Source organism: Mauremys reevesii, linkage group 9 (genome assembly GCF_016161935.1).
Source record: "Mauremys reevesii isolate NIE-2019 linkage group 9, ASM1616193v1, whole genome shotgun sequence".
NCBI classification, from domain to species: domain Eukaryota; kingdom Metazoa; phylum Chordata; order Testudines; family Geoemydidae; genus Mauremys; species Mauremys reevesii.
The window spans coordinates 5,432,413-5,455,182 of NC_052631.1; the positions used below are offsets into that span (position 1 = coordinate 5,432,413).

The 22,770-nt window shown below is 40.9% G+C and overlaps 1 protein-coding gene across 5 annotated transcripts in view; it reads left to right on the forward strand.

The window, feature by feature from the left end:
• The window catches only part of LRCH3 (leucine rich repeats and calponin homology domain containing 3), a 102,963-nt gene that overhangs the window by 54,959 nt on the left and 25,234 nt on the right, over positions 1-22,770 (forward strand). For 2 of the 5 annotated variants that reach the window (XM_039487607.1, XM_039487610.1), the window contains 9 exons: positions 4,530-4,623; positions 5,534-5,654; positions 8,429-8,577; positions 11,396-11,472; positions 14,457-14,552; positions 15,560-15,611; positions 15,808-15,957; positions 17,787-17,834; positions 18,952-19,005. In XM_039487607.1, the coding sequence (XP_039343541.1) occupies positions 4,530-4,623; positions 5,534-5,654; positions 8,429-8,577; positions 11,396-11,472; positions 14,457-14,552; positions 15,560-15,611; positions 15,808-15,957; positions 17,787-17,834; positions 18,952-19,005 (841 nt within the window). Of the gene's footprint in view, positions 1-4,529; positions 4,624-5,533; positions 5,655-8,428; positions 8,578-11,395; positions 11,473-14,456; positions 14,553-15,559; positions 15,612-15,807; positions 15,958-17,786; positions 17,835-18,951; positions 19,006-21,056; positions 21,114-22,770 lie in introns of those variants that run through there. The other 3 variants (XM_039487613.1, XM_039487609.1, XM_039487608.1) reach the window with 3 other exon arrangements.

The window sequence follows — 22,770 nt, forward strand, 5'->3', positions numbered from 1 at the left end:
CCCCCAACCTGGTTTGAGCATCAATGGTTACCACCTCCAATGCCTTTCGGACCTCTCCAGTGGCCATACTGGGTTTCTTGGGCTGCAGATCATCTGCAATTGTCACATGCCCGTAGTCTCTCTCATGGGAAGTATAGGGGGAGAGGCTCCCCTACTCCAACTGCTTTTCTTCCATTACCTCAGGCACAAGAATCCTTTGAAGAGCAGAAAGCCTGGACAGATAAAGAAGTTTCTTCCCAAACAAATATTTCTTCATCTTCCCCAGGTGAAGCGGTTATGCCTCCCCAAACAACTATGGCTGGTGACTTCAGACACATCCAAGAGTTAATGAAGCACATTTCAGATTTCCTCCAGATCCCTTGGAAGAGGTCACAGAGTCATAACATAAGCTCCTGGACATCCTCCAGTTGATTTCCTCCACCTGAGTTATCCTGCCTATTAATGAGGCTCTGAATCCTGCCAAATCCATCTGGCAGATCCCTGCAACGATTCCACCAGCTTGTAAAAAGGGCCTATAAAAATATTATGTCCTAGCTAGAGACTCTGAATTTCTGTTCACCCATCCAACACTGAACTCCCTGGTTGTGGAGGCAGTGAAAAAACATGGCAAGTAACATCGTGCAAAGACCACACCGAATGATAAGGACCAAAAACACCTTGATCTATTCGACAGAAAGACTACTCATCTGTGACTCTTCAATTTAGCATCATACACTATCAAGCTTTCATGGCTAAATACAATCATTCAAGTTATAGCAAATTCACAACCTTTACTGAGCATTTGCTGATGAGCATGACCAGTTTCAGGCTATTATTAACGAGCGTCAGTTGTTAACTAAAATAAAGCTAACGGCCTTATTGGACACAGCCAACACTGCCGCTCTACAGTAGTAGTCATGTGGAGGGCTTCCTGTCAGTACCTCGATGACTGGCTGGTTATGGGCTGGTCCTACAATGAGGTTTTTGATGCCATAAAGACAATGAGATCCCTGTTCCGCAAGCTAGGGTTAAGCTCAACATCGAGAAATCCTCTTTGAGCCCCATACAAAGAATAGATTTCATAGGCGCCTCCTTGGACGCTACACCAGCCAGGGCTTATCTTCCTCTCCAGCAGATTCTCGATGTTAGCAAATCTTGTCTCAAACATTCAAATCAGCCTACAGACATCAATAAGAAGTTGTCTTCGATTACTTGGACATATAGCAGCCTGCACCTTCGAAGATGGAGTCTGGCACATACCATCACAATGTTTTCAGGGCTGGCTCAGGATTGTTTATACTCCAAACAAACACAACTTGAACAAGTTAATGTCAGTTCCTTGCCAGGTCTTGGTCTCCCACATGGGGATTCCATTTGTTCAGTCTCTTCCCTCCATCATCATAATGATGGATGCATCTGTGATGAACTGGGAAGTGCAACAGGTATTGTTGAACACTAGGAAAGATTCACAAAATACACTTACCTCCGCAAGTGGAAAAGATTCAGCATGTGGTGTGTCCCGAAGTGTTTCACCTGTTCATTCTTCCCCCTTGATCATCTTTGATTATCTCCTAGTGCTGAAAAAGTTAGGATTATATATGAGCTCTATCAGGGCATATCTACACTTATGGCAGAGTGTTCGATCCACTGGGGGTCGATTTATCATGTCTAGTAAAGATGCGATAAATGGACAGCCAAGCACTCTCCCATCGACTCCAGTACTCCACCAGAGCGAGAAGTGTAGGCGGAGTTGACGGGGGAGCAGCAGCAGTTGACCTACCACAATGAAGACACCGTGGTAAGTAGCTTTAAGTACGTCGACTTCAGCTACGCTATTTTCTTAGCTGAAGTTGCGTAACTTAGACTGACTTAGTTCCACCCCCCCAGTGTAGACCAGGCCTCAGTGTGCATTTGGCAGCTGTAACAGCCTTTCATTCAGCAGTTGAGGGATTCTCACTTTTCACCCATCCTACAACTGTAAGATTCTGAGAGGATTGGGAAACTCTTTCCCTCAAGTTAAGAAACCCATTCCTATCTGGGATTTGAATGCAGTACTTGGATGCCCTATGCCCCCCGTTTGAGCCAATGGCTACCTCTTCCCTCATTAATTTATCTCCGAAGGTTTGTGTTTCTGGTGGTTATTACCTCTGCTTGTGGGATTGGAGAAATAGGGGCTGTAATGGCAGATCCTCCATTTACAATATTTTTCAAGGACAGAGTTTTGTTACATCCACACTCAAAATTTTTACCTAAGGTGTCATATGAGCTGCACATCAACCAGATTATCCACCCTCCTTTTTTCCCCCCAAAGACTCATCAGTTCAGAGCGGAGGCCTTTTTTACACACTCTGGATGTTAGAAGGGCATTAGCCTTTCATTTGGAAAGGACTAAGTCATTTAGGAAGTCACGCAGACTGTTCGTGACTATTGCCGATAGATCCAAAGATTCAGCGATTTCCACCTAGAGACTCTCCAGGTCGATTTCTGATTGTGTCCTTTTGTGCTATAACTTCATATATTCATCTCTTTCAAGGGCGTTGGCCCATTCCATAAAAGCTGTAGATACTTCTATGGCATTACTCAAGAATGTTTCTGTTCTGGATATTTGTAAGGCTGCCACTTGGTCTTCCATACGTACCTTTTCCAAGCATTATGCAGTGGTCCAGTCTTCTAGATCAGATGCTGCCCTTGGAAATGCTGTATTGTATTCAATCTTGGACTTGATTCCAGAGACCCCCCCTCCAGCTAGGGGTACTGCTTGGTAGTCACCTGAAGTGGAGCACCCGGAGGGACACTACTCGAAGAAGAAGAAGAGGTTACTTGCCTTGAGCAGTAACTGGAGTTCTTCACTGTGTGTGTCCATATAGGTGTTCCATTACTTGCCTTCGTTCCCCTCTGCTTCAGAGTTTCCTCTGGGGACTTGGCAGTGGAGAAGGAACTGAGGGCAGTTCACCCATGCAGCCTTATGTATCCTCAGAGCAGGGCATAAGGAAGCATAGAATTGCATGCATAGGCTGAATGGGCACTGCTACCAAAAATGTCTCATCAAAGGCACAAGTAGTATAAGCATACTTGAAGTGCAGCACCCGTAGGAACACACATCTCAAAGAACCACCATTATGGCACATTGTGAGTAACCTCTCCTTGGGTATGTCTACACAGCAATTAAAAACCCACGACTGGCCTGTGCCAGCTGGCTCAGGCTAAGGGGCTGTTCAGTTGCAGTATAGGCGTTTGGGTTCAGGCTGAAGCCCGGGCTCTAGGACCCTGCGAGGTGGGAGGGTCCCAGAGCTAGGGCATCAGCCTGAGCTTGAATGTCCACCACAATTAAACAGCCTCTTAGCCTGAGTTCCGGTGTCTAATTGCAGTGTAGACATACCCCCTGTGTCTAACTAGGACTGCAAACTCCTTAGGACTGTGGTCTGTCACTTTTTTCTATAAAGCACCATAACTCTGTGATGCTGCATAAATAATAGTAATAACGGTCATTTTGAAATAAGTGTTTCCTGGATGAGGGATTTTTAAACAGAGGGACAACTAGACATCAATACCAGTGAGAGAATGACCTACAATTATCTATGCTTGGGTGGAGCAATCAGCTTCCTGAAATTCTTACTTGTGTATTATGCAGTAATTGCTGTTTGCTGCAGTTTTCCCTGGGGGATCAAGTGCCAGCAGGACAGTTGATCCATTGTGAAATGCCATCTGCAGTGGATCAGACAAGTCCCATTGTTATACTGCTGCTGTCGCTATCTGTAGCAGTTGCCAGATTTGACATCTGTGATGGCCACGCTGCTGAACTGTGTAGTCTCTGTACCCACTTAGAGCAGGAAAAGCACCATACAGCCCCTTATGTTATGGTTTATATTTTCATCCCTTCATTGCACATATGTAATGTCTGTGTCTAGGCAAGTCATTGACAAGTCAATTTAATGAGTGAAAACTACATTTAATTCAAGTGATGATATATTTCATTTGAAACATATGTGGTGTCTTTTATGGAGTATTTTAGATTAATAATGCATGATATAGAAAAGAGATGTATAAAGTATACGTTTTGAATATTGTCATACTTCTAAAAGAGGCGCATACTCATTCCTGTACGTGTGTATGTATGTGTAATAAATACACATATATGGTTGTGATTCCCTCTGGGGACAAAATGATTTTGGGGATAGGGTTGGGAAGAGTCGTTCAACTAAAACACCCGAGTAACATAAAATGAACTGACTTGCTAAAGGAGAATTTAATAGGTCAGTTTGCCAAAAAAAATGTTTGTCAGAATTGTTTAGGGCATAGGCTTAGATCAGCTCTTGAAAGCACAAGACAGCTGCATCATGTCAGTTGGCTAACAGATGGGAATGTTTGTAGTTGGAAGAACATATTCTCTTAGAAAGTATTATGCATGGTGAATGCCATGTGACAATTTCTAATGTGTTGTGGACACCACTCAGCTCTGCTCAACAGTTAACTCCATTTTCAGCTCTGTCACAAGTAAGAATTTTTCAGTGACATTTACATTATAGTGACTAAAATTATCTGCTTGACAGCCATGAGGAACTGTACTCCAGTCGTCCCTATGGAGCACTAGATTCTGGTTTCAATAGTGTGGACAGCGGAGACAAAAGATGGTCAGGGAATGAAGTAAGTGTAGTTGCTTTATTTTTGTTGGGTGGCAATATTTGTACAGGAAACAAATAATGAAGACAGATTTGGAAGATTATTCAGGGAGTGATGCTTATGTGTAATAAAAAATGTAATTTCCATAGTTCACAGATTACTTTTGATTTCCAGGGAAAAGAATTAGCACCATTTTTATATTAAATGGATCTTTTGTTGTTTTACTAATATTTTTATTGAAACATTTAAAAAAATCAAAGCAAAAGTGTAAGAGAAAATATAGAAGAGCACGTGGTAGAAATGAATTTAATATTAACAAGTGATAAGAAAAATTACAAAAAGGTGAGCTAGTTATTGCATTATATTAGCATATATAATCTTTATCCATTACTCAAGAGCTTCGGTTTAATTAAAATAAAATCAGGTAAACAGAGAGATTTAAAATTAACACAGATTTTCCAAATAAGATTTTATATGTAGCTTTTTCAAATGGCCAAATAGATTGTCTCTTAACCATTTAGAAGAAGCAAGATCAGATCTCCAAGGAATAAGGATACTGGGAGAAAGAGACAGGAGCCAGCTTCTTCTGTCCTGTTGGGGAAGCTATGCAAATGGCTGCAACCCAGGCCTGGAGCGAACTGTGCTCCTAGCCTGGTGTTTACAAGGGCCTTCAGAATCCAGCCTGGAATGTTTTTAGCATATGCATTCATTTCAGAGGGAAAATAAATTAAAACTATAGACAGACTCTTCATGGAAGAGAGGTCCTAAATCGACCTTATTTAAAACTGTACATTGCAGTTGTGTCTCTTTTAAATTAATAGTTTTAGGGAGCAAAATCCAGCAGGACTGGTGGAGTGGAGGCCCAAGTTACAAAACTAACTGAAAGATGATGCCTAGGATGAGAGTGTGTGTTTTTTTTGTCTGTTTTGTAAAGCCTACAGATGAGTTCTCAGACCTCCCTCTGCGAGTGGCAGAGATCACTAAAGAGCAGAGACTGCGAAGAGAGAGAGAGTACCAGGAGAACCGAGGGAGCACGGTTGTAACTAATGGTGGAGGTAAATAGCAGCCTTTGATAGCTAATTATTCAGGTGGTTGCCAAAATGTATATTTGGAAGTTACAGGTAATTTGCTGTTTTAAGTGAAAGAAGTGGTGGGGGCTCAATATATTTATAATTGCACACACAAATTACATTTAAAGAACATTATTAGGGTTGCAAAATCAAGCTCTGAAAAGTTTAAAAAAAACAAACAAAAAAAACAGAAGATAAGGTTGCTTGTGCAACCTTAATTCAGCCCCTTTCTGCATATGCCTTATGATGCCATCTTTAATTACATGATCACATACTGCTTTTTGCACGATATTGACACTCTCATGAGTGTCCAATCAGCAGGATTGGAACCTTTAGATCTGGTGCACAGATCTCTGCCACTTGAGCTGACAGAGTGACTGATAACTGTAGGAGGTTGTCATCCTCTGTGAGGACCAGCACTAGAGGGGGATGGGACACTTTGTCGGTGGTTTTCACAGCTATTTGCTGACAACAGAGGAATGGTGAGACTCAAGAATCTTGGGTTCTATTCCAGGCTTTGGAGGGGAGTGTTCTCTAGTGGGCAAAAGAGCCTTCTGTGTCTCACCGGCCCCTCCTCCCCCAGTATGACTCCTTCTGCCCTCTGCCCTCCAACCTGTGCCTATCACAGACCTGTCTCTTCTCCACCCCGGCTTCTTGTGCCAGTTCTATTCTCTTTGTCTACTCAGTCAGTTGCCACTCCTCAGATTTGGTAATCTTGGGCTCCTTTTCTCTTCTTCTCTCTCCTCCATCTTGGCCTCCAGTAGTATCTCCCCACCCACATTCCCCAGTTCATTCTCCCTCCTCAGGCTCCTCTTCCATTCTGTGTCCCCCCGGTTTCTTGTGCCAGTCTCTTCTCTCAGTCATTCCCAGTTCTCCACCACCACCCTGGCTCCACGTCAGATGTCTCCCACACATTGGTTCTCAGTCCCAGTCTTCTCCCCCTCCCCTCCCAGCTCCTCATCTGATCTCAGTATTCTCCCAGTCCCAATCTCCTTTCCCAGCCAGTCCCAATCTTCCCACCCCAGTTCCCAGTCCCAGTTTCTTCTCCCCCCCATCCACTAGTCTCAGTCTCTTTCCTCTCCCCACCAGCTCCTTCTTCTAATCTCCTTCTGCTGCAATATATTTTTCCCTAGCCTCGTTCTCATAAACAGCCGAGCCATTTTGTCTGAAAATTATTTTTTTCCCCCTTGAGGTAGACATCCAGCATGAAAAATATCAGTACAGACAGTTGGCAAAGTTATCTTATGTGGGAAGTGCCTAGCAGCCTCCCCAAACAGTGCTACCAGCCCTGCCTACAATATCAACTTCTTGTTAATTGGTTTTTCACACACATGGTCTTTCACAATGCTTTAGAGTTAACACAGCTGTTAAATAATATAATGGAGAGTGAGATAAATTAGAGTTAAATAGTTAAGGGAGAAAAGAGATTTTCACTTAAGATTTTAAATGAGGTGGAGATTCAATGAGGCAGAAAGATCCAGGGAAGCTGTTTTGGATGGCTGGAGTTTCAGAGGAGATGGTTCTGGCACTTACAGTAGCCAGATTGTGTGGTGAGGCAAAGGAGGCCTGCTCTAGACAAGGAGGAATGGGGAATAGAGAGTGATAATGTATGGGGGAAAGGCAGGAGCAAGTTTTTGCAGGATTTTAAAAACAAGGAAGCAATAATGTTTGAAGTAGGTAATCTGAGTTGAACTTGTGCCTGCCATTTCATCCTGAGTGATATCCCTTTCAAAACACTTGCATCTAGACCCCCTCATAATGACCTCTCTTTCCCCATGTCTTCATCAGTACTAACATGAGTTTTCTGATAAGAGATGATGAAGTGTGGCACATGAAGACCTAGTATGGTGGGAAGAGGGCTGGGAGTCCTCAGAGTATTTTTGACTCTGGATATCCGATCTGTCAGCACAGTGCTTTTCACTAGGCTGTTTGTTTAATGGCATGACACTTGAAATTCCTGTGCAGAAACTTACAAAAGCAGTGATGAATAAAAAATGCCCCAGATAGCAACATGGCCATGGGCAGAAATGAGAGCAGAATTGTACCCTGTGCTTCATCCTCATTTAATTTCTGTGGTTCCCTAATTTTAATTCCTTCCTTCCTCTTTGGTTAATAAAATGTCTGCAGCCTGAGTGTTTTTGTGTTGCTTTCTTTATTGTCTGTTTCTTTGCTATATACCTTTTTCATATTTAAAGCAACCTCATGCAATTAACTTGGGCACACTCTGTTTTATGGTCATCAGACTCTGTCTAGAGCCTGATATTTCATACTGAGCAAGTGTTAACCTAGGTTCTCCTCAGCACCTTTATTAATGAGGAAGTATCCAGCTAAGTAGAGCCTAGATAAATTAATCAGTATACTCTAATTATATGTTTATTTTGTTGTAAATTGATGGTAATTGCTTGCTTCTCAGATATGTCCAAGATACAGAAGTAAAAATTGTAGCCAATGGCCTTTGTTAACAATGAATTGGGAAGGATGACGTTGCTTTTGCAATAATTAAGAAAATACTTATCATATTTTTTAAATTGTTACATTTGGCATATTTTTTCTCATTGCTTTTAAAGCTGTTTAAGATTATTTCAAAATCTGACATTTAACAAATATTAGTGAACCAGGCAGAACTCAAAAGATGTCAGCTTACGCTTTCCCAGATGGAGGAAAAGTGAAATCAGACATTAGTTGCTGAGACTGCTGCTATGTTTTTTCTACTACTGGTCATCTAATGATGGGTGTTTCCTTTGTGCATGTGTGTCTAGTGGAACATGATCTGGATCAGATTGACTATATTGATAGCTGTGCCACTGAAGAGGAAGAGGAAGAGGTGAGGCAACCCAAGTGCATGGAGTCAGAGAGCCTCAGCTCACAATTCATGGCATATATTGAACAACGGCGAATCTCTCATGAGGTGGTGCTTTTATTTAAATTAGTTAAGTTCATATACCCCAATGAAAGCCTTTGTGATGGTGTTAATATTTCTTGTTTACTTTGGTAAACAATGTGACAGTTGGCTTGGAGCAACAAGCTTTGCCTTGCGGAGGATCTGAGTTTGAGTCCTGAGTTGCTACAAACTACACCTGTATCAGACACTCAGAAAAGTTGTACGGGCAGCTATATTGAGTTTTGTTCAAAGGCAAAATTCCTGCAGGATGTGGTGGGAGTAAATGGGGTTCCCAAAGGAACCCTTCCTTCAGAAAATATTGAAGTTGATGCTTTTCATATGTGCTTGCACCCAGGCAACCACTCATGTCACCTTCATTTGGTAATACCTAGAAAATGCTGGCTTGTTTGAGGTCAAAACATAGCTAATGTGTTGATCTCTGTCAGCACAGGGACTTATTATAGGGATCTTTCTGCTATGTTAATTTGGTGGGGCTTTCCTATGGATTGTAAATTAAATGCCAATAAATTTACCAGACTGGGCATCCCTTTTAATTGCGGATTTTAAATGAAAAAGAGGATTTGCTATAAAGTCTGATATTTTGTAACAGATGACTTGGTCCATGTTAACATCTTGAGTAATACTCTGTAAAATCACCAGGGATACAAACTGGGAATGCATATACACAAAGTTTTGAGCAAAAATTCCGTATTTAACTGTGTGACATGATATTTTTATGAGTCAATCCCAGGATACAGTAAATGGGCAATAAATAGGGTTATTTAAAGTTTGTTAAAAATCTGTAAGGAGAATTGATTATAAGTGGCTAAAAACAAGTATAAGCATCCTTAGGCTATAGCTTTTTTTGTCTTAAAAACCGTAGTCTTTGTGCTTATTATTGCAGACAAACTTGAACAATGTACATTTTGTTTCTATGCTTGAGTAGCCTGCTGTTTTAAAGGTAGTGTGTGGTATTTGAGCTGGAATGGCACACTAGAAGTCTGAGCAATATCACTGTTCCGGCAGTAGAATTTCAAGTTGCATTGTGGGTCAGACTACAAGCTCCCATTTCCCCAGAATGGGTTGAAGTGGTTCTTATTAGCTTTTCCATAATTTGCTACATATTTTGTAGTATCATTTGTTACTAATTACTGCTTTTACTGCTCTTGTTCTGATTCCAAATGATAGCATTGGGGGGAGGGATGATCACTCCTACACAGTTATAATGCAATTGTCTTGAGTCCTTGTTTAATTTTAGTACCTTGTGACTGAATATAGATTAGCATGCACTTGACCAAAATTTCATGATTGTTTCTTTAAAAATGTGTGACTCCCTGCAACTGGAAAACATCTTTGCTTTGGTTAGAATAGCTACTGTTATACATAAGGCAAGAGAAACTGATCCCTGCTGTGACAGTCTGGACACAAGGAAGTGGAAAATTGTAAAGTTTCTGGATAAAACAAAATTAAATGCAGGAAGCATTAAGCAATGTGACATTGCCTTCTCTATGCCATGTTAATCTAAATTAATCCCCTGTGTGTAGGTGTAAAGGAGTCTCAGCATAGAAGTAATCTTATGTAGTGCATAAGCAACCTGTTTCAGATAATCTTCTACTTTGCTTGAAGCACTTAAGCAATACACATTGTGCTCAAATTAAAATGTGTCCATTCCTTCATAAATTCTTTTAATGCTTTGAGGAGGTAAAGATCTTTCTTAATTTCCTTTATTTTATTTTGTCGGTATTTCTTTAGGAGTCCTAAATCATGTCCTTATTTTGTCCACTTTGTCATTCCCCTACTTACATTAGTGAAATCTGCAGTGACCCAGATTTCCATTGACATATAATATATTGATTCTGCAAGTGCCATAAACACAATATCAAGTCAAGGAGACAGTGATACCATTTGAAATGTAGATTGAGAGTGAATTTTATGAAGTGCAATAAGTGATACAAAATAAACTTTTCTTCAGAAATAAAGAACCTCTTAAAAATTAAGTGAGAAAGCATTGGTTCATCCTAGAGCTAAACCAACATGAGTACCATTTTAATTCTAAGAGTAAAGCAATCAAAAACATTTTAGGATCTCACTTTAGTGGGCTGACTCTATTTTAAGAGGTAGATAACTATATTCAGTATTCAGTGCCCTCTTCTGTGTATACTTGGTCTTCCCTCAGTGAGGGGGCCAGGTAGGGGGAGGGACTAGATGATCTCTTGAGGTCCCTTCCAGGCCTACATTTCTATGAATCTATGATTCATCTAGATGTGAATTAGAATTAGAACTAGCAAGTTAGCCTTGAATATCTGTATTTGGCAATACTGATGGATGTTGAGATGAGTTTTATAAAACTGACCAACAAGGGCAATATACACCTGCTCCCAAAAGGATGATTGACTTAATAGTCAAAACCCAGCTGTTGAATCTTATTGTCTAAGAGAGCCTGGAATACACTATGCTAAAACTGTAGATGTGTACTTTGGTCTCCAACACCATACGTCTTATAAATTACATTAGTTATTTTATACCTATATTTCATCTGCATAGCCTGGTAGTTCTGTTTTTTACACTATAACTCATCAACAGGTATGCTTAATTTTGAAGTTCAACTTTCAGTAAATTACATGCAAGATACAAAAATGATTCTGCATCATTTCCAGTTTCTTCCATTGGTTGTGTTTTATTTTGTTTCTTTGTCAGACATCTTAACAACCAGTAATCACACATTTGGATCTAGACAAATTGATGGAACCTACACTTAGTTTGGTTTAATCAAAATTCTTAAACTAGCACATACAGCATTCTGGATACACGACTAACTTCATTGTCTTCTGTTTTGTTTGCTTAGGGCTCACCAGTAAAGCCAGTACCCATCAGAGATTTTCAGAGAACAGAAGACACAAGACGATACTTGCATCAAAATAGGTAGAAGAACCTGATGAAAGTACATTTATTCATGATAGTGCCAGTGGCATACATGGTGCTTTATAGATGTGTATGATAGGTGCCCAACTCTGAAAAATATATGATCTACATGATCATTTGAAACCAACACTTGATTTCACTGTGATGTTATGGCTGATATTTATACCTGCATAAACATTTCTGTTCTTTTCATAACTAGGCCAAATTGGCAGAAGAGCATACATTTCTCGTGCTAAAATACTGTAGATTGGGGGAAATTGTAGCTGAAAGTTACATTGCAGATTGCATTGAGTGACACTGAACAATGGATGTAGTTTTCTACTACCTAGTCAGAAATGTGCGACACTTTACAAACAGAATATTATTCCTGTCCCAGGAACTTACAGTCTAGTTAAAATGAGGAATGATGCAGTAAGGTGAGGCTGTGAAAAGTGATATTAACAATATCACTTTTCAACAACAGACTTACTCTGCCCCGGCAAGCTGGGGGACAAATTAAGCCCTGGATGGGGAAGTGGGTAGGGGGCCAAGGGGCAATGAGGGGATAGATGGGAGGCTGCGGGGGTCAGGGGAGATGGAGGAGGTGAGCCCAGGGTGAGAGCCTAGGGCCCTGGTGCACAGATGGCAACTGGAGGAGGCAGCGAGGGCCAGGGGTGATGTGTGGGGGGTGAGCCTGGAGTCCTACGGCTAGGGGATGGAGCCTGCTGCTGTATGGCCAGAGTCTGTCGCCCACCACACCTGAAGCCTGAGCCCCACCGTCCCCAGGAAGGTGGGGAACTCCTGCTGGCCGCCTGCTCCTACAGTGTTTGTGGCTCCAGAAGGGGACAGAGACCAGCTCTTGCTGGCGGCCCTGGGGGAGGGTAGCCCCCCACCCCTCACCCAGGAGGCTGTGGCCGCAAGAAAACCCCTGGTGCTTCATGCAGCTATGGTGGCCGCATTTGAGAAACGCTGTATTAGTTAAGACACACACTGGTTTTGGATACTTCACTCTTTATGCCCTAACTAGAAGCAAATTTTTTAAATGAAATTGGCAATTCCCTTAAATTGGACCTCTCTCTTCTGGCTATTATAGGGAAACTGAAACTAAGAACAACAGATAGATTTTTTGGGGTTTTTTTTTCCAAAAGCTGTTAGGCACGTGAGAAGCAACTACCCTTCATGGATTTTTCTAAGGAATTTTGATTCATGCAGTTAATGTGCATGTGCAGTAGCTGTACTGACATCATAGATGGTAACTGATTCAGCATGTGTCGGAATTCCTTACCCTGTAGTGTCCACCAGTAAACTTTGAAATAATAGAGCAGCCTGCCATCTCCTCCACAAATGATGAGCGCCTTGGTCTGAAAGACTCTTTTTACCTGCCTTTTGATTTGTGTTTTACATGGAAATAACTGAAGAGACTTCACAAACATTGGCCTGCATGACACAGCTGAAGAAAATAGGACAAGACAAGGCTGGTTAGACGGGAGAGACCTTCTATTTACATATACAGATCTTGGCAGTCTGCAATGACAATAAAGGAAATTATATAGTTCAATAGGGTTCAGATGATTTCAAAGTTTAACTCAGGGGCGGCGGCTGATCTTTAAGCAGAGGCTTGTAATCCAACATCTAACTAAATTACAGCACATTCTTATTATACCGCAGTGAAATAGAATTCTTAATGAAATACTAAAAAAATCAGACCATGTTGTTGCTTCCGAAATTAAGGAAAAATCACCATGCAAAATTAATTAGTGGGGTGTTTTTTTTGTTTGGTTTTTTTTTGGTATTATGAAGTTCATAGTACTGGAATATTTTGCTTGTGCCAACAACGTAAGCTGTAAACTGCTCCCACAACAATTTTCTGTAAATGCCTTGGCAGGAAGCTTTTTTTTTTTCCTTCTCCAAAGCACACTGGAGCCATTAAAGACCTTGTAAATCTAGACATAATTCAGACTTCATCTTAAGAGTAGCTAGTTAAATACAGCTTGCACAAGCGTGCAGTCTGTAAAAAGTTCCTGATTCAGCAATGCTATGTGCTACTTAGATCTGCATATGAAGTTTGGGTCTTGTTGCTCCCTTCACCCAGTGTTCTTCCTGCCAATCAACACAGTAACGGGTGCATGACATACAGCATCTGACATATAGAGCTTAATTTTAAAAATAGGCATCTTAAGTTGTGTACACAAAATACATCCTTGTGGAACATGTGCAGTTACCCATTTGAATGCAGTTACCTGTTTTGCCCATGCAGCTTCATATTTTGTGTGCTCAGTTTTGTTTGTACCTGAGGGAGTTATGTCTTGCATCTATTATTTAAGTGCCTGTTTTTAAAAATATTTTGCCTTATGTTTTAAACTAGAGAACAATTCATAGTGAAAACTCAGATGCTTTTTGCGTATGCTTTCTTTTGTTACTGACACTGTAACTGGACATTTAATTTAATTGATTCATTTCAAGTTGTGTTCTGTTCTCCCTCACTTACAAGCAAACAAATCATTAGCTAAGGTCTTTACAGATGTCTGTTTCTGGTGTTCCTATATGAGACAGAAAGGACTCAGATGGAGTTTGCAACACTGGCTGTTAGAAAATAATCTTTTGATCAATGAACTAAGCAGATTTGTTCTGAAAGTGTGCGAAAGAATAATGAAGTTCTTCATTGACTTTTTTTTAACTCATGCCCTTCCCAGAGTTAGCTGCACTCCAGAAGCCAAGAACTCAGTGTTAAAACAGAAATTCCATCTTTTTGCACCTTTTAAAATTGTTGTACTCAATAGTGATATTACTAGGGTGCTTTAATATTTATATAACAACAGTTGTTAGCCTAGCCTTAAATCTGAACTTTCTTGCTTTGGTCATCTTTAAATTTAGTCTTGAATGTTATTGGAAGTTAACTGTTTAGTCATTTACTTTTATAAGCAGCTGATAATTAGAAAAAAAGTTACATTTGTTTGCCATTTCTGTGCATCAATAACCAACCTCCAATCTGTGTTTACTTTCAGGGATACTGATGAATTACGAAGACCAGAAACACTAAGCTTGATGCAGGACAGGGAGCGACACCAAGGACAAAGGAGTTATGTAGACAAGGCAGAGAGGTAGTGAAAAGAAGCATGTGATTTCTGTTTTAAAATCAAGTATCTCTTCAATAACAGGCCTGATAATCAATTGCTTCTTGATATGAGGTTGAACTAAAAAGGTCTTAGAGATAGTGAAATAAGTAACTTACTGAAAGCTGTCAGATAGTGGCAGGGGTGAAAGTAACTGAGGACACTTACTGGTACGGAGGGGTGGCTCTGGCCCCCGGAAGGGGCAGGGCCTCAGGTGGAAGGGGCGGGGCTGAGGGTCAGCATCCCCTAGCCAGCCCTTGGCCTGCACCGCCTGGGGCTACCGTGTTGATTTAAAGGGCCTGGAGGTCCGGTGTCTGGAGCCCTGGGCCCTTTTAAATCGCTGGCCCCAGGGCAGCTGCTGCCTTTGCCCCCCCCCCACCCCCCCGTCAGTGGCCGGGGGTGCAAAAGGGGCAGGGATGTTAAAGCGCTGCGGGGGCGGGGGGGGGAGCAACATTAAACCGCTGCCGCGGCAAGGACCATCCTTAACGTTGCTCCCCCACACTGGTCGGCAGCCCTGCCGGTATAGACCCTACCGGCAGGGCCCCCGACAGGAGGCAAAAGGGGCAGGGACATTAAAGCACTGCCACGGCAGCACTTTAATGTGGGCTGGGTATGGGCCGGTGTGGATTCTTACCGGTATGGAGTACCGGCCTGTACCGGCTCATTTTCACCCCGGATAGTGATTATTAAGTTCTGAATACAGTTCTGAGATAAGCCAAATTTCACACTATTGTCAATACACTTTCAGCTGTAAAAGGACTTTGGTGACACAAACTATTGTCCGTTGTCTGTGATATAATAAGAAATTATTAGATATTAGATCATTATTGCTGCAGTTGGATTTAACAACTTGTGTGTTAATTTATAAAACATAGTTATTTATCCAGTGTTGATTAGAATATCTTATCATTATTGACTGTTGATGTGTGAAGAATGAGTCAATGTAATGAGAATAGTATACTTATTCTTTGTACGGCTGTCTTTTTATTTATCAGAGCCCCAGCTGATTCATCTTACCTTCTATCTCTGTCCAACAACCACAGTCAGGTAATACTGTACACCTTTGCTTTACTCTTTTGAGGGTGTTTCTTTTCTATGACAAACTAACTTGCTTTTATCCAGTTGATCCACAAAAAACGTGTTGTGTCTCCATAATCTCCCCGCCGCTCTCTTTGCACCTGTGTTCAATCTTGCAGCCTAATGCATTTATTTTGATATGCAATGGATAATTATTTTGTTCCAGATCTCTCATACAGACTTTGAACTTCACCGAAGGCGAGAGCACGTAGTAGAGCGCACGCGGAGAGAGGCCCAGCTCGCAGCACTTCAGTATGAAGAGGACAGGATGAGGACGAAACAGATCCAGAGGGAAGCTGTGCTTGACTTTGTCAAAGTCAGTCATTTTAGGATTTACTTGATGTCTAATATGTACCTTTCCTGGGTCCTCCACAAAATTAATCATGTGGCTTATTATTAAGGCTGCCATTTAGTCACGGATATTTTTAATAAATGTCATGGACAGGTCACGGGCCCGTGAAATTTTTTCTATTGCCCGTGAGCTGTCCACGACTTTTATTAAAAATACCTGTGACTAAATCTTAGTTGAGGGGTCCTGGGGGGAGCCGCTGCTCTGAGTAAGGGACGGGTGGGGGGGCAGGCCGAGGGGAGCCGCTGCTCGGGGTGTGGGAGGAGCTGAGCAGTGGCTGCTCTGGCTGCCCCCAAGGCCACATCCCTGCTGCTGCTCCGGATGCTCCCGGGACCACTGCTGGGGGCCGCCAAGCTGTGGCTGCCGAGACTATTGCTCAGGGGGGCTCTGGAGCCAGCTGTATCGGCCACTGAGCAGCTGTCCCTGGAGTCTGCCACACTGGCTGCTGCAGAAATCAGGGTGGTCATGGAGTCTGTGACTTCTGCGACCTCCATGACAGACACACAGTCCTAATTATTATTTAACATTGGTATATCACGCCATAGGTGTGCATGATGTTTTACAGAGAGAACAAAAAAATAGTCTCTGCTCCTGGAAACTTCCAATCTAAGTTATAACTATAGCTTGATACAGGGAGAGATGATATTAGGGAAATGGGGAGAGGAGGTTTACAGTTACAAAATGTCTTGTTTTCACAAGAGGGTGCGTTATGATAGTCTCTTTTCTTATTAATTTAGATTTGATAAAGTTGGCCTTGTTGGAGAAATTGTAGAAAGAGGTAGGCTTTGGGGAGAGATTTGGAAGATGAGGAGGTGGTTGTACAGATGAGAGGGGACTGTGGTCTAACCAATTTCCACACCTTAGATCTCTTTTTCTATCAGTGATTAGCACATTCAGCTCTAGCTATCACAAAGAAAATGCTACAGTTACACTTGATTAAGGATGACCTGCAAGGGAAGCAGCAAAGACTCCTGTGGCACCTTATAGACTAACAGACGTATTGGAGCATGAGCTTTCGTGGGATGCATCCGACGAAGTGGGTATTCACCCACGAAAGCTCATGCTCCAATACGTCTGTTAGTCTATAAGGTGCCACAGGACTCTTTGCCGCTTTTTACAGATCCAGACTAACACGGCTACCCCTCTGATACTGCAAGGGAAGAAGATTGTCATTTTGTGTCTTTGTAATGTATGAAGCCACTTTAAGGAAGGAATTTTAGTGGACCATTCAAAACTCTGGTTTCTGTTAAAATCTGTTTAGCTCGGACTCTTCGCAACACTTGGGAGAAGAACTGTCTTTGTTAAAGATGGAAGCCCCTCTCCCTTTCAGACTTGATGTGTTTCGTATGCATGTGCTAAAATTCCACAGAATTGTAACATATATGATTGTTAGCAATGTCACGTCATTACTACTGTTTAAAGGTCTTGCACAAGTGCCCAAAACAATTGACTCTCATAGAATAATTGTTACTAGACTTAAAGAGAACTGAATGAAAACATTGTTATTCATGAGCAGTTAGATATTTTCAGCTAGGCTCTTCCTGTTTGGGGAAATGTTTTGCGCTTTTTGTATAACTTGAATATTAAAATGTTTTTAAAATGATATAGAAGTTTTAGACTGAAAATATTCACTAAGTTTAGTTTAGTGAAAACTTGAAATCAGTGCCTATTTTATTTAAAATTAAGTCTTCCAGTGTTTTAAAACACCTCTAAATACTGCTGTCTTATTCCTGTTATAGTCAAGTTTATGCTTTTCTAGCAACTCCTATTAACTCATTCCTTTGATTGTTCTGCAGCAAAAGGCATCCCAGAGTCCTCAGAAGCAAAGTCCTCTGGATAGTGAGGTAAGAGCAGCAAAGTGTATTAAGGTGTGGGCTGACTTTATCCCTGATTTTTAGTACCCTCTGTTGAAACATTTTGTTGCTTGTGGTGTAACCTTCAGTGGTTAGTTTAAAGAAAGCTGTGCAATTCTTCTTTTTGTTGCTTATCATAGCAGTAATATGCCATATTTTTCCTTCTGTTGCATGTATGATTCCTCTGTACTACGTGTGTTTTGTTGTGTTGCTTTTGGGTGCTTTTCATGTTTATATATAGTACACTTCATGTTACATTTAAGATTCTTCTTGAAGCAGTGCAGCTAGGTTAATTAACTTTCTATTAGGCATACTAAAATAAGCTCTTGTACTGTGTTGCAGTCATTTCTGTCCTAGTGTCCTCTCTTCCCTTTCTTCACATATTTCATTATTGTTAAATTACTGTTCCTGAAAATGAAACATCAGAACTTTTTGTGTTACCAATAAACAATACCAGCTTTGGTTTTGCTGTTCTAATTACCTAAACTCTAATAACTAAATTATACTTGAAAACATTTTTTTAATGGTTTCACACTGTGCTGAAACAGATCATGGCTTAAAAGCAGACCTGATCTAATGGCATTTGTTCATTTTCCGCATCAAATTTCTGTAGAGTAATAAAATAGCTTTTTATCCTATTGAAATATAATCTAGTTGGCAGTATTAATCAGATCGGAAGCATTAATGACTACAGTACGCAGGAAATTAGTTGAGAAGCATTTTCCAGTTGACTCTTTCATGTGAAAATTATGCATACTGGACTGTTTTTCCTCCTTTCTTACTTGATAGTCTTCTGATTTGTAATATTTTCTAAGGATTCCCTTGCAATGCCACAGTAAGAAAAAGAACAGCAACAGAAAATAAAATAATTTGTTCTTGAATTGGTACAAACACATTCTAACCACAGATCATGTGACTACATATTAATACATTTTCTATTGTTTAGTTACACATACTATATTGCAAGGTAAACCATATAGCAAAATTGCCCGAAAATGCTATCAACATAAAGAAACTCACCATATTCCAGAATGTTTGTGTGAGTTTGTATATTATGTCATTGTGTTTGTATGTTTCTGACATTCCTCCATCTCTCCCACCTCCTCAGTGTCCTTTTCCATCCAGAAGGTCTCAGCACACTGATGATAGTGCCTTGTTAGTGGTAAGAACCCTGCACGAAATGGCCTGTTTATATGGCAGAATCTAGAACATAGAGTTAGCATGATTCACTCAGATTAGACAGATTTGGTAGAGCTAATCTGAATAGCATAAAACATGACGATCTTCTCTGCAAAGTGATTTTGTTGTGAACTCTGATACTATTGGATTTCACAAGTTGCATATTATTCTTTGCTTCTGTTTCACGGTTTATCAGTGAAAGTGTGTATAAAATCACCGATTCTGGCTGTTTTAAAAAAGTTGAAACATTAATAGAGCTACTTCATTCACGTTTTATGCTATTCCTTTCATAGTACCTTAGAGAGATTCATAGTAACTGAAGAGTTGAGTTAATGCAGTAGTTTTCTCCTTTCATCGCCTACAGAAAATGCATCAGATCTGCCTGCCATTGCATGACTGCATGCCTCAGATTTATTTTTTTATTACATACCCTTCAGTTCTCTGCCTGAGTGTTCCTGTGTACAGCAAGGTTATCAAGAGCAGCTCAGGAGCATTGAAACTCGATAGTAGAGAGGTCAAAATTGTGAAGATTTTCCCTATTCAAGTTGTTGGGATTGCATAATGCTTGGCATCTCTCTCACTACACAAGTGCTTCATTTCATATTAAATACAGATTAGATGTTGGAACGATAAGAAATAGGATATGTAATAAATTAAGGAGTTACATTTAGTTTTTGCTTTTAGATATGGTCATGCTTAGAACTATCTATATCAGGGGTCGGCAACCTGCGGCGCGCGTGCCAAAGGTGGCACACAAGTCGATTTTTAGTGGCACTCTGCTGCCAGCTGGGGTCCCGGCCACCAGCCCCGCTCAGCCTGCTGCCGGCCTGGATGAACAGAACCCCAGGCCGGCAGCAGGCTGAGTGGGGCTGGCAGCCGGCACCCCGGCCAGCGGATGGAAAGGGTCTTGGCCGCCGGCCCTGCTCTGCCCACTGCCGGCCTGGGATACCGGCTGCCAGCCCCCTGCCAGCCGGAGTCCTGGCCACCGGCCCCACTCAGTTCGCTGCCAGCCTGGGATACCAGCCGTTGGCCCTGCTCATCTCGCTGCACTATTATTTACTTTACATACAACAATAGTTTAGTTATATATTATAGACTTATAGAGAGAGACCTTCTAAAAATGTTAAAATGTATAAGTGGCACGCGAAACCTTAAATTATAGTGAATAAATGAAGACTTGACACCCCACTTCTGAAAGATTGCTGACCCCTGATCTAATATAGATCATTATCTTGTAGTGCAGAGTATATTTTACTTATTTACTCATTCTTATATAATAAATTCAGGGGGAAAAAACTAAACAGAAAAGGTTATTTTTCTACCAGTTGTTGATACTCGGTTTTTATGAACTTTAAGTGTTTGGAATATATTTATAAGGCATATTATAGGGAATCTTTTCTATTTGATGTTGTTGTTCAACTGGTAAAGTATTAAATTAATCTACTGCGTTTTATATGCTGTACATAACTACATGGAGATTTCAGAAATGTTCTTTCCCTGTTATGTTACTGGGACTTTAATCACTGTGGACTTCTTTTAATATCTTCACTGATGTTCACATCTGCATATTTTACCAAGTGACAGCCAAGCTAATAGGGAAATTTTTACATCAAACTGTTAAATTGGTTTCCCCATTCTGTTAATTTTTACTATTTTGCAGAATTATTAAATTATAATAATCCAGTACTCTTTGCCTGAAAATACCAGTTCTGATGAACTGTTCATCATGTGCTGCAGATTGTTTTGTACTGAGAATGATCATACTTATGCCTATTGATTATATAAACCAGGAAAACTGTTTCTAATGAGTAACTAAACATTGAGCGATGGAAATTTCATAAAATGTAGCATTTACATTTATAAAAAAGTACTGTTTCTAAAAAAGAACAGATGCTTGTTATTGGGCAAGTTATCAGTCTGCTTCAAAAGAGTTGTTTGTGATTGGTGTTAAAACTACTTTAACTCCAGTTAGGCTTCATCTGTCGCTTTCACCAGCCTTAGGGATTTGAAATGTAATTTATTTTTCTTTCACAGCTAGCTTTTGTACATTCTGGAAGGGATTTCTTCTTCCACTGATGTGCAGAGAGCGTTACATGCTTCACTCCCACTTCTTGATGGCTGTTTTTTTCTTTATATTTATTTTCTGAAATGTGTCTAGGTGGACTTGGGAAGAATAAACACCACCTTTCTTTTCTCTGCTTCAAAAAACTATGAATGATTATATGGATTTTAGTGAATTTGACCTAAGTAATTATTGTGCACTTCTGAACATGCAGATAAATTTTATTTGAAAGTACCTAATTTTATTCCAGTGGAGACTCTAACAATTACTCTTGCTTTATGGGAGTAGTGTTCTATTTTAAACACAATGGAGTTTTATGTAGAACTATAATAAAGAGCTTTTGTTTGGAATTTCCCTCATTACGTCAGAGCTCTGCAAACTGAGAAGTTGCTTTTTTTTGTTCTAAACCAGCGGTTCTCAAACTTCATTGCACTGTGACCCCCTTCTGACAACAAAAATTATTACACGACCCCAGGAGGGTAGACTGAAGCCTGAGCCCACCCAAGCCCCACCACCACAGCAGGGGTAGGGGGTGTAGGCCTGTAACCTGAGCCCCCCTGCTCAGGACTCAAGCCCTTGGGTGTGGGCTTCAGCCCTGGGTGGTGGGGCTCAGCTGTCAGCTTCAGCCCCATGTCCCAGCAAATCTAACACCAGCTTTGGTGACCCTATTAAAATGGGGTCCCAACCCACTTTGGGGTCCTGACCCACAATTTGAGAACCGCTGCTCTAAACAATAGTTTCACCTGCTTGTAAGGAAACTGCATGAAAACAGGTTGATTGGAAAACTTTGTATGCTTCCCCCTCTTCTTGCATGCATAGAAAGTGGTAATGGAAAAGGAACTTAGGTTTGCAGCCTTCTTTTGAAGTCTCACACCATATATTTTCTTGGGCCTCTTTGTAAATGTTGCCCTTCATGAGAATGGTTGCTGTAAAGATAAACTTTGCCTAATTTTGTGATTTGTGAAATGCTGTAGACTTTCAGCTGTAGTACTTTATTTTGTTTGTACACTTTCCTTTTAAAGGTCTGTTGTCCTCACAATACACAGATACACATACAGTTCCTGCAAGCACCAACAGCAGTACAGATTAGTTGTATGTTTCTTCTAATGTGTGTGAATTCAAGTGATTCCATGATAAGTGGAGTTAGGCCATAGTATCGGAAATGTGCACACTGTGATGAACTTCAATCTTGTTGATTAATTTCAGCTAGACTGACTAAAAGTTTGCTAAAAAATGAGAGAGAGAAATCACTGTTCTCTGAGGGGAGTCAAAGGGGGTTGTTATCCATGTGTCAGTTGTACACTAGAACCAAATCCTGCTTGCCTTACTCACAAAAGTAGTCCCATTGACTATAACTGAGGTTACTTGCATTGACAATACCAAGGTCTCAGCCTGTGCTGTGACCACTGCTTTTTACTGTATTTGTCCTCTCATGGTTGCCTGGGCCTCACCCTGTTTGTTGTATTCACCTGTCATGACTCAGCTTATACTTGGATCATAAGCTCTTTGGGTCATGGACCATCTTTTCATTGTGTGCACAGTACCTAGTATGTTGGGGCCGTGATCCACAATTAGGACCTGGAAGCACTACTGCAGGGCAGTAATAATTGTGTGAGTAAAGTGAGCAGGATTTAGCGATATCGTAACTTGTATTTTTGATTTTTCTGACTATCAGACAGAGGGTGT